At 44.3% G+C, this 18,224-nt stretch overlaps 1 protein-coding gene across 1 annotated transcript in view; it reads right to left on the reverse strand.

Moving 5' to 3' along the window:
* Positions 1-2,023: 2,023 nt before the first annotated feature.
* The window catches only part of CALML4 (calmodulin like 4), a 38,848-nt gene continuing 22,647 nt past the window's right edge, over positions 2,024-18,224 (reverse strand). The window contains exons 3-5 of the mRNA XM_078684076.1: positions 10,766-10,906; positions 3,072-3,260; positions 2,024-2,336 (exon numbers count right to left, since the gene is read on the reverse strand). Coding sequence (XP_078540202.1) covers positions 2,239-2,336; positions 3,072-3,260; positions 10,766-10,906 — 428 coding nt within the window. The 3' untranslated portion in view covers positions 2,024-2,238. The remainder of the gene's footprint in view (positions 2,337-3,071; positions 3,261-10,765; positions 10,907-18,224) is intronic.

Raw genomic sequence — 18,224 nt, forward strand, 5'->3', positions numbered from 1 at the left:
AGGAGGTGCCTGCACTATACCACACTAGACAGAGCCCACCTAATGCAAATCAGTACTGCCACTGCTCGTCGTGGACCCAGCCCATCCTCAACCATGGTCACCTCACCCCACCCCCCTGCAGCCTGCTGCATTTTTAGTTGGGACATTTTTAATTCCCCCACCACCCGGATTTCACTGACTAAGTGAGGCCCCTGAGGGCAACATTACAAAAGGATACATATTATACATTATGCGCAGTAGTATGCTAAAGTGAGGGACATGGCAGATTGTGAGTACTACCTTAAATTGTACCAGGTAAGAAAGAATGTTTGAAGAATAAGAACGGCCATATGAGATACAAACTGAGGAATGAAGGATATATTGGAATTGTGGAAGAAATTAGGCAGGTAAACCAACTTGAAAGTAAAACAGTAGTTAAACCGAGGGACAAAAAAGTTGGTAAAAGTAATCTGAAAGATGTGATTGGATACCGAAGATATAGTTTCCTAATATTGTTGAGTTGTTTTTGCAAAGTGTGGATGGCTATATGATTTGTATCTCAAAAGTCAAGAGCTGCCTAAATGGAAATCCATCATTGGGTGCAATTGTGGTGCAGTGTGGTGTGTAAAAAGGGGACACAATGGGTTGTCTCAATGATGCAAAGGACCGGATAGTTTCTGGAAAGTTGTATGTCACAGTATCGAGATCATAAATATTGACCTGTATTCATATTGACTCTGCAATGCTGCCTGCTAAGATTGTGCATGTAAGCATCTCTAGGGAGGGATTCATTTACTATTCATAAATCGACGCACCTTGATGGCATATGGGTAGTCAGTGTTGTGGGGTCCGTGGGGGTCAGTATAAGCACAGGTCAATATTACAAATTACATTTTGTTTTAAAACACATTCTGGAATGCTTAAGGAAAATAAACCGTGATGTCATTAAAGCTTCAACCACTCAAAAAGGCGTATCATCCTTTGTGTGCAATGTATGGAAAGGAGGGAAATATTTGGAATAGATCTGCATAAAATGCAAACGAACAGCACACGGAGCAACACATACAGTCCTAGAGACTAAAACGTATGGGTATCTTTAGGAGATGGTAGCAGAAATTGGAAGTGAGTCTTTGTAGGAAGCAGCATAAGAAGGCATATGAGATTGAAACCAGAACCACGTGACAGCCCTCTATACTTCCATCCCCAGAGAACCAGGTCAGAGTTAGACGAGTGAGACTATCCAAAGGAAAACTACTTTCAACTACACGAAGAAGATTGGAAAGGAGGTCTAGTGCTTAATTCGAGCCGGTGATTGTCTGTCTGGGCACCGACACAAAATGTTGGTGTCCGGCACTTGTTGTTTCTCATCAGACATTGACCGAGGCAGAAGAGGGAAATACACACAAAAGGTAAAGAAATTGGACAAGATGGATGAAAAACCATCACCAAGGGTGAAAACAGGGACCAGAAAGAGTGAGATAAGGTGGTAGGGAGTGACTGGTTGTGGATTAAAGAGGACTGAGATGGATTCAAGACTGCGCAGCCTTGGTATTCGACGCTCCAACATTTAGTAGCACTGGCTGCAAGCTTTGGCCACCAGGACTGAACAGAGCTTTGGCCACCAGGACTCATTCTTATACAAGTTAAGCACAGTTCAGCTCCTGCGAGCGAATGAAGATGGTCCAACGTGGAGTGAAGATAAAAAGATGAGTTCTATAGCGAAGCGAGTGAAAGTCATGCTGGAAGTGAGATGCTTGGTTGTGTGGATTAAAAGAAAGAAAACACCAATGTCCACCAATATCCATTAATTGTCTGCAGTGACCCAGAGAATGCGCTGACATATGGTTGCCTTTGTGGCACCACGACGCATCCGTGCCCCGCCATTACCCACACAACCCAAGTCACTTTTCTCACTGAGGCATAGGAACGCCACGAAAATGTTTAATTTGCTCCTGAAATCCCCTGTGCAGAACTGAAATTAGAACACAGTCTCGATTCTCTTTATAAACGTACACATTAAGCATGCTTTTAAACATAACAAGAGTTCAGCGAGGACACACTTTTTATTAATGTTCTAAATGTAGTTTCCATGGAGTGCATACCCAAGAGACATTCTGCGTTTCTTGTGGAGGACAGAAGATGCTGTACTTTTGTGGCGCGCAGAGCCAAAATGGAGATTTGGTGCTGCCGCCACAGGTCTGTAAACTGTGAGGTTTTATTGCAGGAAGAGGATTGGCTGCTGTCCCTCGGCGATTGTGCCTAATAGTCTGGTGCGGGGCCGGTGATTCTCCGGACCAAGTCCTCGTATTTCACGCCCCCGTCTGGACCCACGTTGGCTTCTTTCAAAAGGTCATCGACTGAAAAGAAAAGACATTGCTTGATACGAATGAGGCAAGGCATGCTCTGTGACAGGGCTGAAATCTAAAGCTGAGCAGACTCGCCTAGGATTGGCCCCTGTCATTCACATATGTTAATGCCTTGGTAAATATTGTACTGTGCATCGTAAATTACTTATAAGGAAACTACCTTTTGGGAACTATCAGGGTTTCCCTGTTCATCTGGGGCGTTCTGTGAGAACAGGTGATAAATCCCCAAGGGAAATGTCCTGCATTCACCACTAGGTTTAAGGGGTGGCAAATGCCCCACTCACAGGCACTGCATTAAGACTGATATGGCCATGTGGAAAAATCACTGCCCTTAGTGAGTGCCTTGACCCAAGTGAATGGCCCCAGGCAGAAGCACAGCATTAATGTGGCCTCTTGCCTTAGCACTACAGAACTGTCGCCTGTGGAAGTCAGCCCTTTGGAGAAGTCTTACCTTCCTGCGGGCGGAACTCTCACCTGTGGATGTCAGCTCTTTGGAGAAGTCTTACCTTCCTGCGGGCGGAACTCTCACCTGTGGATGTCAGCTCTTTGGAGAAGTCTTACCTTCCTGCGGGCGGAACTGTCGCCTGTGGATGTCAGCTCTTTGGAGAAGTCTTACCTTCCTGCGGGCGGAACTGTCACCTGTGGAAGTCGCCCCTTTGGAAAAGTCTTACCTTCCTGTGGGTGGAGCTGTCGTCTGTGGAAGTCGCCCCTTTGGAGAAGTCTTACCTTCCTGCGGGGTGAGCTTTTCTCCCATCTGTGTGAGCTTGGCCCGGAGCTCAGATGCTGGGATGGACCCCTTCTTCTGGTGGTCAGTCATCAGCAGGGCAACCAGGATCTCATTCAGGGGGTCTTGCTGCTGCTTCTGTCTGTACATCATGGTCAGGAATGTGGAGAAATCTATTTCTCCGGTCTTCTCTGGAACAAGAATCACGCGGGCGGTTATTGAGAGAAGCCTTCACCCTCCATCGTTAGCACCCTCACAGAATGCAGTGATAGTATCTCCCAGCATAGTTACCCAGTGTAATCACATGTTATAGGTAAAACACTGCTGTAGTTATAAAGCACAAACAGTTATATAGGCACATGATTTGTATAAATAGAAGGTATAGCTCCATTTCGTATTTTTGTAGAAAGGGCTCTCTAGCTGAGTGAGCAACTTTCTATAGTCGGATCTAGGTGCTTGAGGCAGTTACAGAAATCTTTTTATCTTGAATACAAATGCACCCATGTACCAACGCCTTAAATGAAGCACACCTTGGGTATTTATACAGGTACACATGTTTAATCTAAGAAACTTCAAAAGTCTCACACGTTTGCCGTGTACGCACCTAAGCAGCAAATTGGATAAGACCCTTATTTATATCAGATCAAACCAATAATTAAACTGCATTCCGATCAGTATTCAGTATCTGTTATCAAACTGTTACTAGAAGGTAGAGGGAAATATTTGGGACATTTAGTCCAAGCTTACAGGTGTGCAACTTCTGAGTTTCAAAGTCGTTCATGGTAGAGAACACTTTATAGAATCTTGGAGCACATGTTGACTAGTTTATCGTGCACTAGTAATTTTTTTAACCATTGATGCTGCAGTTTATATGCTTCACAGGCACTTTACGAATAGGATTTAACTTCATCGTCATTCAGCTTGTCAAGGACTAAGGTTTTCTTCTTGAAGAGCTGGAGACAACCAGTGTTGTCTTCTCTGCCCACGCAGTTCCTGGTGTAGTAAGAACTAGATAGCCAAGGGTGGATAAGATCTTATTAGGCAAAAAAATCCAAAATCAGGCAGCATCTAAGGCCAAGCCTATGAGGATGTTTAAACTCACTCAACAGAGAAGTACTAGAAACGTAATCCTATCTACACAATTTCCAAGACAGGCTGGAGCTAAAGGTTATGTAGTTATCCACATAGGAACAGTAAATATCATATCTACTTGAACCCAAAACGAAACAAGGGAAGACAACAAATGTCACGAGTTCATAAGAAATTCTCTGAACCCGGGACTTAAGTGGGACTGTCCTCTCACTGTCACATAGTCACAAGAGACACCAAGAGTACTGTCCTCACATAAGTCCACCGTCGACGGGGGACGTATGTGAGGACAGTACTCCTGCGAGAACACAGTCCCACTTAAGTCCCGGGTTCAGAGAATTTCTTATGAACTCGTTAAGTTGTTCCCTCTCAGAAACTCTGAAGAATACCAAAATATTTGGATATTACCTACAGACCATATAGATAAAGGTAAAACACCCGAGTTGGGTGATGACCTTAAATTAGGGACCAACACCCTGATGAAAGCCAGCGCGAGCCGGATGGGGGCATATTATTGGCAGAAACATGTTGGGATTTTCAGTGGGGCTATAGGGGCCGTTGCTTTCCCTGTATACCCCAAAATATATTTTTAATCCTACCAGGGGTTTACAAATAGAATAAAAGAATCTATGTTGACCCTTAGGTTGTTTTAAATCAATATACTGCACTGTTTGGTCCCGTTGTAGAGGGGATAAGACCTCCCTTCTTCTTTTTTGTCTTAAGTTGTTTCACGTTTTGTACATGTCTTGTGTGTGTTTTATCACGTTTTCCCTTTTTTGTTTACCCTCACCACTGTTCTTTGTCAAAAAAAGATTGCGCTCCATCCAGAGTGTTGGTCTGCACCTGGATGTATGATGCGACCCAATGATGAAGCATGACACTGCAAAGTGTGTGAGGGCAGTATTAAGACATTTGTTGTCTTCCCTTGTTTCGTTTTGGGTTCAAGCAGATATGATATTTACTGTTCCTATGTGGATAACTACATAACCTGTAGCTCCAGCCTGTCTTGGAAATTGTGCAGATAGGATTACGTTTTTAGTACTTCTCTGTTGAGTGAGTTCAAATTGATAGCGAGGGAGTCAGTGAAGTCTCAGTCCCATGTCTCTTTCTGTGAGGTTTTCGTATGAGGATGTTTCCTAAGTTAATTTTCTCTGTTCTCTAAGTTTAAAGCGCATATTTACTGCTGGTGGGATGCTCCCGCAACTCATTCACTAGCTGCAATCCATGACTCATAGAGTGATGGCGTCAGCATACCTGGGTGCAGGAGTGGCACCTCAATACACAAGATTAGTGTCCACTCTCACTCTGACATTCCACAGTTAACAGAAAGGCAATCATTTGTTGCTGGGTATCCGCATATTTCCATACATGCAAGAAGGACGTTCCTTATCAATTGAGAACAGATCATAAACCATTGGCTAATGTACACGCGTAAGGTGTGGGTTAACGTACATCTTACAGTTATTAAATGTGATTACAGACTGCTTCTCAGGATTAGCAGTGAGAGGTTGTGAAGAACTGATGCAGACCATTAATAATGAATGTGGATATATGTAGGTAACAGATCAGTTTGTCTTTTAGGGAATCGTTGAGCAAGGTGAAATGGAGAGAGGCATGTAGAAAAGATTAGCATCTGAAGAAGTGGGATTACTTTATCAATCAATTAGTCAATCAATCAGTATTTGTATAACATGACTTATCACTGTGGGGGGTACCCAGGAACTGAGGGATGGGGAGCTTTAGTCGAATGGACCTTCCATTGGTGGTACCAGGATAGTTTGGAAAGGATGAATCAATGCTGGGAATGTTGAAAGTTAAGATTCAGCCTCTGTATTTCCCATAAGGCTTAAAGGGGCAAAGTTAAAAGACTCATAAGAACAATTAGGGTCCTCATATCACTAAAAGATTTCCAATAAATATGCTGCTGGACTGTCGGGGTTCCTGGAAGAAGTGGTTAAGAACAGAAGGGCACTGACTCAGAAAACCCTGCATTTAAGTGTCATAGAAGTATCAAGGGGATCCATGTTCCTTCCTTCAAAGATCAATAAAATAAATATTACTCGGTTGGATAATTACACTTGCTATTAAACGTGCCACTAGTCAGTTAGCAGGGCACTATATAAATGGTCAATGCTATAAATAACAGCAATGTTTCTTCGTATATGTGGAAGCTGGAGTGACTGTCTTTTCTAATTGATGCATTGACTGACCATCTGGTGAGTGCAGAAGCAAGGTTCTCCTAAGAATGATGTCACTCTATTTGTGAAGGCTGGAGTGACTGTCTTCTATAAGTGATGTAGTGTTTTTAAGACGATGTCTGAAGCAAGTGTCTCCACTCTTTGATCCATCTTTTACTGGCATATATGACCCCTTTCTGTCCCTAAGCTGTTCCAAAACAGAGGTCCTTATCCTAAGCAAATTAAGATAAAATCCCCCTCAGCTTTGTCTGGCTCAACTCACAGGGCTTTGCCTTGCGGCCCATCCGATAATAGGAAATCTGAGACATCTTTCATCATCGTGGTCAACACTTTCACCAAAACGGCCACCTTCAAAATCAACATGCTTCCTCTATTAATTGCGAACCACCATGCAGAACTCACCAGACTATTGGTTACTGTCTTACTGAAACATATGGTACATACCACCAGCTATGACGTCATGATACAGGCTTCCAAGTAGAAACAGGGTCAAGTTGAGCTGCTTTGCACCAAGTGCAAAGCATATTATAGGGTGAAGGGGAAAAGCGAAATATACTGACAGTCCCTTGTGGCCCCCGACAAACTGATCGGAGAACTAGAATTGAGCCCTTCCTGGGTCTTACACCAACCAAGTGAAGATGATCAAATAAGTGTGCATAGGGAGCAAATTGCTGGCCCCTTACTATTTTTATAATTCAGTTGGTCCATCATTGAATACACTCCAAGGGGCAGATTTATGAGGCCCTTGCGCCACGTTTACGCCGCTGTTGCGTCACGCAAGGCGGCGTAAACGTGGCGCATCCCTACGAACGATTTACAACGTGACGGATCTAGGCAGATGCGTCACGTTGTAAAGCCCTGCGCCGCTTGTGGGCGTTCCGGCGCAGGGTGGGCGTTCCGGGGCAGGTGCGCCTCGCAAAAGTGGCTGAGTGAAATCTATAAGATTTCACTCAGTCACTTTCAGGCCAATGCTGCGTCAAAAGCCTGCGCCTGCTTGAAGCAGGCGTAGGTCTTGATGCAGCATTGGTCAAATAGGGCACCCCCGAGCCTTGCTGGAGCTGCGTCGCACTTGCGACGCAACTCCAGCAATGCGCCGCCTTTACGGCACAGATGCGTCACTCATCTGTGCCGTTTTTGCCCCATGGTGCACCGCATTGTAAATGCGGCGCACCATGGGTGGCGGAGCTGTGGTGCACATTAACTGGCGCATCTCTGGGGATGCGCCAGTTAACATAAATCTGCCCCCAAGTCTCTCGACTTTCTAACAAATTATCAAAAAAATAAAATCTTCATGCAAGTATTTGGAATATAGATGCGTCAGGATTACAACCCAATTCGGAGCTTGGAATGACTGGGATCATGCCTCCTCGCACCAAGGTGCCTCATATACTGTAGACCACTAGCCTGTAGAACAGGCAATCCGTGTGAGCTTCTTGTCTTCAGTTCACCTAGAACAGTATGGTTGCATATGACTAATGTAAAGTCTGGATCCGAACATCACTCAGCCAGGCATGATTTCTCAGCACAGTAAAGTGGCCCTTGCTATAACGATATTACTGAGCAAAAAATTAACTGTCTCTGCACATGGATGAGGGATGAAAGGGGTGACTTGTTTCTCTATATCTCACATAAGAGGGGAGAGGGTCTAAATACTACTCTGCCACCCCGAACCCCCTACAGTCCACATAATATACACATAAAGGGGTGGAGAGGCAACACAAACGAGGAAGCACGGTGACACAGTCATTAGTATAAAAATACTGCCCTCACTCACACACAAATGTGTGAGACATGCTTCATCATTGGGTCTGCTACGACGCCCTGGCGTAGCCACGCACAGGACGGAGCATAGGGAGGGGAACAAAAAACACAAAGACAAGACACACTAATGAAAGTGACAAACAGTGTTCACAAACAAAATGTGTCAATCACAGACTGGGTATAGTAGTAGAACAAAAAAGTGCAGGCAAGAACGTGAGTTTAAAACTGGCTCATGGATACCTAAGATACCTTTATTCGTAGGTTCCAAGGTCAGGATTAAAAGAAATACAAGGATGATGTTGTCAAGGAAGGAAGATTTATGAACCTATAACACCCCTCCTAAGCTGCTGGAGTCAACATGTTTGACCTAAGCGTGCCCCCAATTGTTAGGTCACTTTGGTCTTCTTCAGGACATCTACCCTTCCCAGTCCCACATTAGAACCCCCTTACCTTAATCAGTAGTTTAGGAAGCTCTAATTGATCTATTTGATCTTAATAGTGTGGAGGAACTACCGCCCACACGGTAGACACTTACAAGTTTATTGGCAAATTAAGCTCGAAAAGGTGCCAGTGGGGTGGAGCTCCAAAGAACACAACTGTTCCGTCGGACGTCTCCAACACCTCTTGTGCCCCTTTCTCTGGCGCCGCGTAGATATATGACTTGTTTCTCTTCACAATTATGAATGTTGGATAAATTCTTTGGACGGAACACCAGTTCACCGAGACTGAAGCCCTATTCTCCGACGGCCAACTACTCCCGTTCACAGACCTGGTCAAAGGAAGTGGGCTTCCAGACAGCCAATTCCTGCTGCACCGACAGCTGGTGGCAGATTGCAGAAGGATCTGGGACCTAGGGGACGGGGAACCCACGACTCATCCGGTGGTGCACATACTATTACATATGGGGACTGGCAGACACCATATTACATGGATTTATAAATCCATCATGGAACTCACACGCGCACCGCTGACACGAATGCGACTCCGCTGGGAGGAGGACTTCGGCCGCAATCTCCATGATGGGGAGTGGCTGACAGCCCTAGAACACCACAAAAAAGTGTCCCGCAACCAAAGATTAAAAAATGTCCAATTTAACGTACTACACCGCGCTTATCTTACGACGGCGCGTCTTAAGCGTTTCTACCTGTCCTCCCACTTTGAATGGCCCATTTATCCATATGTTTTGGACTTGCCCCATGATATAAACCCTCTGGACGACAGTACACACTATACTCCAAACAGTTACAGGCCTAACAGATTTTCACACATGGGAGGCATGTCCCCTGGGCATCTTTAAGCGCAATAAGCGGAAGAAGGTAGAGACAAAATTCGCCCTGCTAGCCGTACTTCTAGCGAAGCGCAGTGTGGCAATGCACTGGCGAGCCACAGAAGGTCCCCCAATAATGGCATGGTGGGAGGCGGTGAAGAAATGGGCCGCGGCCGAAGAAGACCTCATTCGTCAGGAAGAGGCTCGAGGCATACGGCGACGTCCCATTTCATTAGAATGAACAATGCTCCTGGATGACTTTCAGCAAACGCACGCTAATAGCGTGGATCCCCCGCTAGACGCCCAGGTGGCATCGGGATCAAGTGCATCCTAATCTGCCTACACACTCCCTCTTCCCCCTCCCTCCCCCGCTACACCATCCCTCCAACCGGACCACCCTCCGGGACACACAATATTGGGCAGAATAGGAATACAGCCCCCAGGTGATGGAACACCATGGAGCTCCACCATGCAGGCCCCCACATTATGCGACCGAATGCCCGCCCTCCTCCCTTCCCGACCCCGCATTCCCCAAGTTACAGATCCCCAAGTTCAGTTGTTTAGAACCGGGATTGCCATTTGTTAACACCCCTTGAGGGGGTTATAAACTAGAGACTGTCATACGGGTCGGAGTGACGCGATAACCTCACCAACGACCACCTTCGCGTTGCCTCCTGGCAGCTCCGACGGAGTTGGTCGGGAAATCTCTGTCTATTGATTGACTAGTTAACTACTTGATTAACCACCCCAATGCGCATTGTCACGGCAATGTTACGGTTGATTGTAATTCTGCAGTAGTCAAGTATGAAATGTGATTAATGTATGACATATTTAATTATAAAATCCAATAAAAAGGTTTAAAAACATAGATAAATGAATGTTGGATAAATTGTCTCCTCCAAGTCAAGCGTTGTTCCTCAAGGTCGCGTATTGCACCTCCAGATAAGAGCTAGAGTGATTGTCCCCTTTGAAAGAATGTATCTGTGTTCCCCAGGGGCACAGCGTTAGAGTGGAATATAGAAACTTGTTGGACCTATAAAAGTGCAGTAGAGTGGGTTGTAGCAGTAGCTCACATGAAGTGGAGTTGTTCTCCCGGAACTATGTTTGATGCTACTGAAAATGTATGTTCTTGTCTTGTGGCAGCTAATTTGCCATAACTTTCTCTCATGTTGTATGCAACATGTCCCTTATGGTTAGGCAAATGTGTGGGATAACCTTATGGTGCTCCTCCTAATCTTGAATTAGGATACTATCAGGGACAAATTAGACGAATGAAGAAGGAATCTGCCTACAATTTTTATATGTAACAAAGCGGGATATGGTGATATGTTCAGCATGCTGTTCTGTGGCTGATGTAAGTTTCTGCTCCTTTTTTACTCACCAATCTTATGCACCTGCAGGTGTCTGTTGATCTCAGGTTGTGTGGGGCACACGCCCAGGCATCGCATCACAGTCATCAGGTCGCTACTTTTTATCTTCCCCTTCTGGCTCTTATCATAGAGAGAGAAGCATTCCTTGAACTCTGCAGTCAGGTTTCAAAAGAGGAAAGATGTTAGGAGAATTGGAGAATCCTGATGGCTACAGTTGTAAATGTGATAGTTTTAATTCAACCTAAAGAAGTTAGTAGCAGTATGTGTTAACCCACTATGTAAAACAAAAGTAAGGAAAACGAAGGTGACAACCCATGACAAGGGAGGTGTGGCCAGCACGCCAAGAAGACAGACAGTACTCAGTGAGGCTCCAGTCGCAGTCCCCGTTATCCACCATATGTCAAACAAAAATTAGAGGTAGATCACCCCCCATATATTTTATTGGTGGGGGACCTAAATAGCAAAGTATCTAACTTTTCTTTGGACATGTATAGAAATAAACCTAAGGAAGAGGCATATAATATACCTCAAGCACTCCTGCCCACTAAAATAAAAACTAATAAAAGAGGTAAGATACTCCTTGAGGAACTTAGTTATGGGGAGGGTCTTATCCTAAATGGCAGGATGCCTTCTGATACTCCTGCTAACTGTACACATAGATCCGCTAAGGGTGAATCCATTCTAGATTATGCAATTACGGACTATGACACGTTCTCTTTTATTAAAGATATGGAGATCTCTCACTCTCCCTTGAGTGACCATAAAATTATTAATATAACTGTCTCATTATTTCCCCCCGAAACTAATGCCTGGTCTCTAAAGAATAGAGGTTTTTCTATAAAGCGTAATTCAGGTAGATGTTATTGGGGCTCTACCAAGAGGGAAGATATACAAAACATTCTTGCCCAAACGCTATTAGAATTAGATCATTGGCAAGGTGAAGAATTCCTTTATTTTGAAAATTTCCTCAAAAAAATCACTGCCATAGCTAAGATTACAGGAAATCCTAAAAAAACATATTTCGCTCCTAGTCAATTATTAATATTAAATAAGGAGATAAATAGAATTGTTAGGAAACAATATATTAATAGAACCGGGGAAAATGAGCATTATTTAGCGATGTTAAAAAGAAGGAGGGTAAGATTGAAATCCAAGATAAAAAGAGAAAAGGAAGACTCTCTATGGATCAAGCTAAGAGAGGCTTCTATTTATAAAAATTCTAGAGATTTCTGGTCCATAATAAGGAAAGGATGTGGTTCAATAACATCTTCCACTCCTATTGCTATCTCTGAAGATGTCTGGACTCTATTTGTGACCTCCCTATATGCTCCGAATAGGAAAGGGGGGGATACCTGGGTCCCAGACTCAAACAGTGATTACGGAATGGAACTCCCTACGGAGAAATCCATAGCTACCGTGATAAAGAGTATGCGCTCTTCAGGAGCTATGGGTCCTGACGAACTCCCCATGTCTATAATTAAGCAGGATGATATCACTTGGAGTAGAATTCTCCATCCAGTATTTCTAGCATGTTTTAAATCACGCTCAGTCCCCCACTCTTGGAGGGGAAGTATATTAATCCCTATTTTCAAAAAGGGTGAACGGGATAATCCTTCTAATTATCGTCTAATAGCTCTATTGGACTCTATAGGAAAAATTTTCGCTAAACTTCTTTTAATGTTAATAATGGAATGGGCAGATTCTAATAATATTTTACCTATGGAACAGACTGGATTTCGAAAAGAGCATGGAACTTTAGACAACCTTACAATTTTACAAGTGATAATGGATAAATATGCTCGTGTTCGAGGTGGTGGCGTATACGTAGCATTTATAGATTTTTCCACGGCGTTCGACAAGGTAGACCGTCCAACACTCTGGAAAAAGTTGGCTGCATTAGGGATGCCAGGATATTTACTTGAACTAGTCAAGTCCTTACACTCGAATACATGGTGTAAGGTGCTACAAGGAGGAGAGAGGGGTCTTTCTCAATCTATCCCCTCTCTGAATGGATTAAAACAAGGATGCATATTGGCGCCCATATTGTTCTCCCTGTATATGGTTGACCTACCATCGTCTATAGCAGTTTGTGATGGAATAGCTCCTTTAATCGGAGGGTCAACTATATCGATTCTAATGTATGCGGACGACATACTTGTATTAGATTTGACACCGAAGGGTCTATCTAATCGCCTGCATGCATTGAATCAATTTGCGGAAGCTCACTTTATGAAAATTAATAGTGCAAAAAGTAAAATTATGTGCATCTTTGGTAAAAAGAAATGCAGGTCAAGTAATTATAACTGGTCTATTAATGGACAAAGGCTTGAGGTGGTTAAAACCTATACCTTTTTAGGTAAATTAATTTCTGCTAACCTTAGTGATAAGCCCCATATTGAACATAACTCACGTAAAGCGCTGGCTCACGGTTCGGGGCTATGTGCCTTATACAATACTACTGGGAAGAGGCATTTTTCCCTCTTTCTGGATGTATTTAGAGCAAAAATTCCAGCAACACTCTTATATGGAATGGAATTAGTGGAGTTGAATCAATGGGGCTTTATGCATAAAATAGAAGGAAAGGTACTGAGAAAAATTTCTTCCCTTAATACTGCATGTTCTACATCTTCATGCAGGTTGGAATTCGGACTTCGAAGTTGTTGGGCACAGGGGTTAGTTGCTCTCGTAAGATGGGTAGCCTGTTTGGCCAGAGGTAAATTAGGTACCCTGAGAGATATAATTAAAAAAGAACTCCTGGGTAACTTTAAAGAGTACTCACAGCTAGTAAAAAACTTTAGAAAAGCGGTATCTCTGCTTGAATTGGATGAAAGTACGTTATTCTTACTCTCTCCATCTGAACTCAAGCGTAAACTAAAAAGTACATCCTGGGAGTTCTGTTATAAGACAGATATACTTGCCCATCCTAGACATAAAGAAAGTGAAGCCCTGATAAAAACATATACTCCTAAATTAGCCCAACAATATCTTATTTGGAATATTCCTCATTCTGTCCGTAGAATATGGTACCTGCTAAGACATAATCTGCTCCCTCTTAATATACTCTTAGCAAAATGGTATGGGGTATCCCCTATATGCAATTTTTGTAGTAATGAAGTACAGGATGTTAATCATGTTTTGCTTATTTGTCCGGCATTGCGCCCACTGCGCCATAAATGGTTAAAACCAATTTGTTTACAATTGGGTATTGTAAATGTAAAAATGTTCTTCCATGCACTTTATTGCCCCCCAAATGAAATGTTCTGTTCTAGAATTTTTAAATTTTTTAAAGGTATTTTAGATATTTATTAATGAAATATAGGGAAATGTTGATTGCTTATCTTGTCGATAACTAGTGTTTTTTCCGGTTTTGTGTTGTTATAATTGTATTATTGATGTATAATTGTGTTTATAACTTTATGTGGCCCTCAATTGAGAGCCAAAACATAATAAATAAACTTTGAAACTTTGAAACTACACCACCATCCGTTCCTGAGGGGAGTGGGACAATCTCCACCCAACTGCGGATCTGATCCAGTGACCATCGGGCTGGGTGCCTGGCCGTTCACTGGTGAGGCAGCAGGAGAAGGGGGCAGCTTCTGGTGGGCCAAGGGCTTTCTGAACACTTCAGAGTGACGACAAAGAGGCCAGCGTCAGCTTGATCTAACTGAGGCCTCTGGGCAGCTGTGGCAGCATGGGGCAGTTGTGGACATCTTGGTGGTGGAGTAGCAGGGAAGGCAACGTGAGATATTGCAGCATGATGGAGAGGAGGACAACTGCTGTTTTGCGACCGGAATGTGGTTGCAAAACATTCATAATTTACCTACTACGTAGAGGAGGTGGTAGCCCATTCACAAACCGGAAGGTGTCCCTAAGGGACCATCCCCCCCTTTGTGAATGTGGGTGAAAACATTTTTAAGAGCAGGCAGTGGACCCACGAACCACTGCCTGCTCCTAAAAAATGAAAATAAAACTTTTCATTTTCATTTTTGTAATGCAGCCCGTTTTCCTTTAAGGAAAACGGGCTGCATTACAAAAAAGCATTGGAAATGCAATAGGTCTCACATTTGCTTGCATTAGAGCGGTTGGCGTTGTAAATGACAATGTCTTTTACCCATGTGTTATGGAGTGTATGTATGTGGTGTGTAGTGAAATTATGTGGGTTGGATTAGAATTGTTAATTGTGGAATTCTGTGGTGTGAAATTGTATGTTGTTGAGTGGATTTGTGTAGTGAAATTATGTGGCATGGTGTGCAGTGGAATTATGTAGCATGGTGTGCAGTGGAATTATGTGGCATATTGTGCAGTGGAATTATGTGGATGGTAATTATGTGGTATTGAGTGTACTGGAATTATGTGAAGTAGGCTTGTGTGCTATTGAGTGTAATTATGTGGAATGGTATTTTGTGTTGGGGAAAGGCATGTATTGGAGTTTAATTATGTGGTGTGGTGTTGAATTTTGTGGCATGATGTGGAACTCTGTGATGTGGATTGGATGTATGTGGTGTGTTGTGTAATAATGTTGTTGAGTCAAATGATGTGGTTTAGTGTTAAATTATGTGGTGTAGATTGGAAATGTGTGGAGTTGATTTGTGTACCGTGGAACTGTGTGGATAACTTTGCCTTTTTGGTGATGAAAAAAATCACATATGTAGGAGCTAAGCTCCAGATCTGTCCCTTTAGGTGTTCAAAACAAAACAAAAAGAACTCACAATGCACTCAAGCAACACGTTTAAAGTATTTAATTGCCTAATAATAATAGTATGTAAATACAATAAATAAATACCACCTTCCAAATGGCACAGGGCATTCATTATGTGTACATGCAAAGGAACAGAAAGTTTTCTCTAGGTGTGGAAGACTGGAGACCGTCCCCCTCTTTTGTTTTTTTCAACTGCATGTCAAGTAAGCTCGACCGTTCAAGGTTAGTTGAATCTTCCTTCTGCTCCCTGTTTAACAAGCATTGGCATAGCCAATAGGTCTCGCATTTGGGACCTTATAAGTGTTTAGCCATGCAGCAGTTGGTGTTGTTGCACCAAGGATATTGTGCTGCATAACCAAATACTTAAAGGGTCCAAAAAGCGAGACCTATTGGCTATTCCAATGCTTGTTTGTTTTTTGTTGCTGTTTTGTTTAAGTTGCCAGATCTACAATAGCTGGACATGGTTTTTGTTAACAGTTCTTTGTTTCAAATGAACTTGTTTGCATTGCTCTGAATGTTGTTTCCAGTCTGGTTGTAGGAACTAGTCATTCCCAAGAGTGTGGCGGCTGCCTAGCTGTGCGCATGCGCCAAACTTTGCAAATGAGAAAAAGCCTGGGGCAGGAGCAATTTACAAGTATGGAGTGAGTGAGCCCCAGGCAGCATGACTCACTCACACAGGAGTTCATGCACTGCACCTGCATACTCAGCATGGATAAGGAAACTCGACCCACTCCCTCCCAGGCATCAAACACATATTTACCAAGAAACTCTGAGAAGAGCCTGCCTGCTGCACTGACGACTGGTGGTGTGTGTGCCTGGAGAAAGTCTGCACTGACAGCTGGTGATTTGTGTGCCCAGTGAAAGCATGCACTGACCGGCTGGTGGTGTGTGTGCCCGGTGGAAGCGTGCACTGATGGCTGGTGGTGTGTGTGCCTGGTGGAAGCGTGCACTGATGGCTGGTAGTTTGTGTGCCTGGTGAAAGCGTGCACTGACAGCTGGTGGTGTGTGTGTGTGCCTGGTGAAAGCGTGCACTGATGGCTGGTGGTGTGTGCCTGGTGGAAGCATGCACCGACGGCTGGTAGTGTGTGACGGCTGGTAGTGTGTGACGGCTCGTAGTGTGTGTGCCTGGTGGAAGCATGCACGGATGGCTGGTGGTGTGTGTGCCTGGCGAAAGCGTGCACTGATGACTGATGGTGTGTGTGCCTGGTGGAAGATGGAGCATTCACAGTGATAGAAGACACAAATGAAACTGACGAAGAGGAGGGGAAGAAGGGAGGGGGAGTGCGAGCAGAAGAGCATGATTCACAGCTAGAAGATACAAATGAAGCTGACCAGGAGGGAGGGGGAAAAGGGAGGGGGGTAGTGCAAGCAGAGGAGCCTGATTACAGCAATAAAAATACTGATGGCAGCTGTGCACGAGCTCGTGAACGCGAGCTGTAGGCCAGCAAAAGCCTCTGGTGGCACTTTTAAAAGCCACTTACTAAATGTCTTGAAGAGAAGGCGCATGCGCTGTCTCAGGCGAGACATAAAAAGCACATCAAGTCTGATGATATCCCGTACAAGGAAGAAGAAGCCTGTCTCTCACGCAGTAAGAATTTAACACTCCTCTTTTTTCTGGAAGTTTTTTTTTCTAGTCTTACTGATGTTGCATAAAATATACCCACATGATTAAAAAACAGGGAAGGAATAATATCATAGGTGGAGGGAAAATAAGCGGTTGGGGGTTGATGGCAGGCATTGGTGGGAGCGCAGCTGCGTGTGATTAATGGGGTGGCAGGGCCCGGATGCTGATAAGGGGGCTGGCACCGGGCCCTGATGCATTCGATGCAAGTCTGAGCTCCCACACTTCGAAATCTGAGTCAATCGGAGACTCGCATCATATTACTTTTTCATGGTATATATGGGAAACTTGAAGGTCTGAATTAGAGCACACTGCCATAGCGTGTAGGGTTGAGGGGTCATTACTACTGTAACGTTCGGGGGTGCAGGACTGAGGTACAGTGACTGAGTTGGTTGTAAAATCTTACTGCAATATGTGGAGAAGCGTGGCTCAGTGGTTAGAGGCGGCAGAGCCGGAAGCTGAGATCGGCCGTGGACCAGGGTTCGATTCCCCGCCTCGGCGGGTCTCGGGCTCAAAAATTCCACGGACTCGACAATTCTCGCTCCGGTGCCTACTCGACTCACGGGGTCACACTCTGCGACTCTGGGCAATAGCTTGCTTAATCTCCACTACGGCCCCTCGCGGCGGGATGCCTGGCTTTCACCTTGTGGATACCCTGCCGGGGTATCTCACAGGGGAATACCAGGACGGGTTCCCTAAGCAAGCGCCTTGATGCCTTCGGGTGATACGTGCGCTATATAAGTCGCAATACATTTACATTTACATTTACATGCAATAGCCTGGTGCTCTGGGTGAGCAATTAGGTGAATTGATAGAGCTGTGTTACGGCCTCTGAACAGCAGGGGGTGGTGCAGATCAGAGATGCTTTTACAGAGTTGTCTGTGGCATCTTAGTGCAGCTCCAAATGTAATAGCAGCAGGCGTTGTGGGTTAAGGCTGAGGTGAATTAGAGTTTTGCGGATTTGAGAATCGGCGCGCGTGTGTGTGTCTCTGTGCAGGTGAAGTATGTCTGTCTTCCCATAAGTCTTGCTGTGTTGGCCGAACTCCAGCATGCGGGCCAGAGGGAGCTGAGAAAAGATGTTCCCAGGTCCTGACCTTGCACCTATTTTTTACTCTATCCTTTACAACTGGTAATTCATAACGGGATGTTC

Source organism: Lissotriton helveticus, chromosome 3_1, assembly GCF_964261635.1.
Source record: "Lissotriton helveticus chromosome 3_1, aLisHel1.1, whole genome shotgun sequence".
NCBI classification, from domain to species: Eukaryota; Metazoa; Chordata; class Amphibia; order Caudata; family Salamandridae; genus Lissotriton; species Lissotriton helveticus.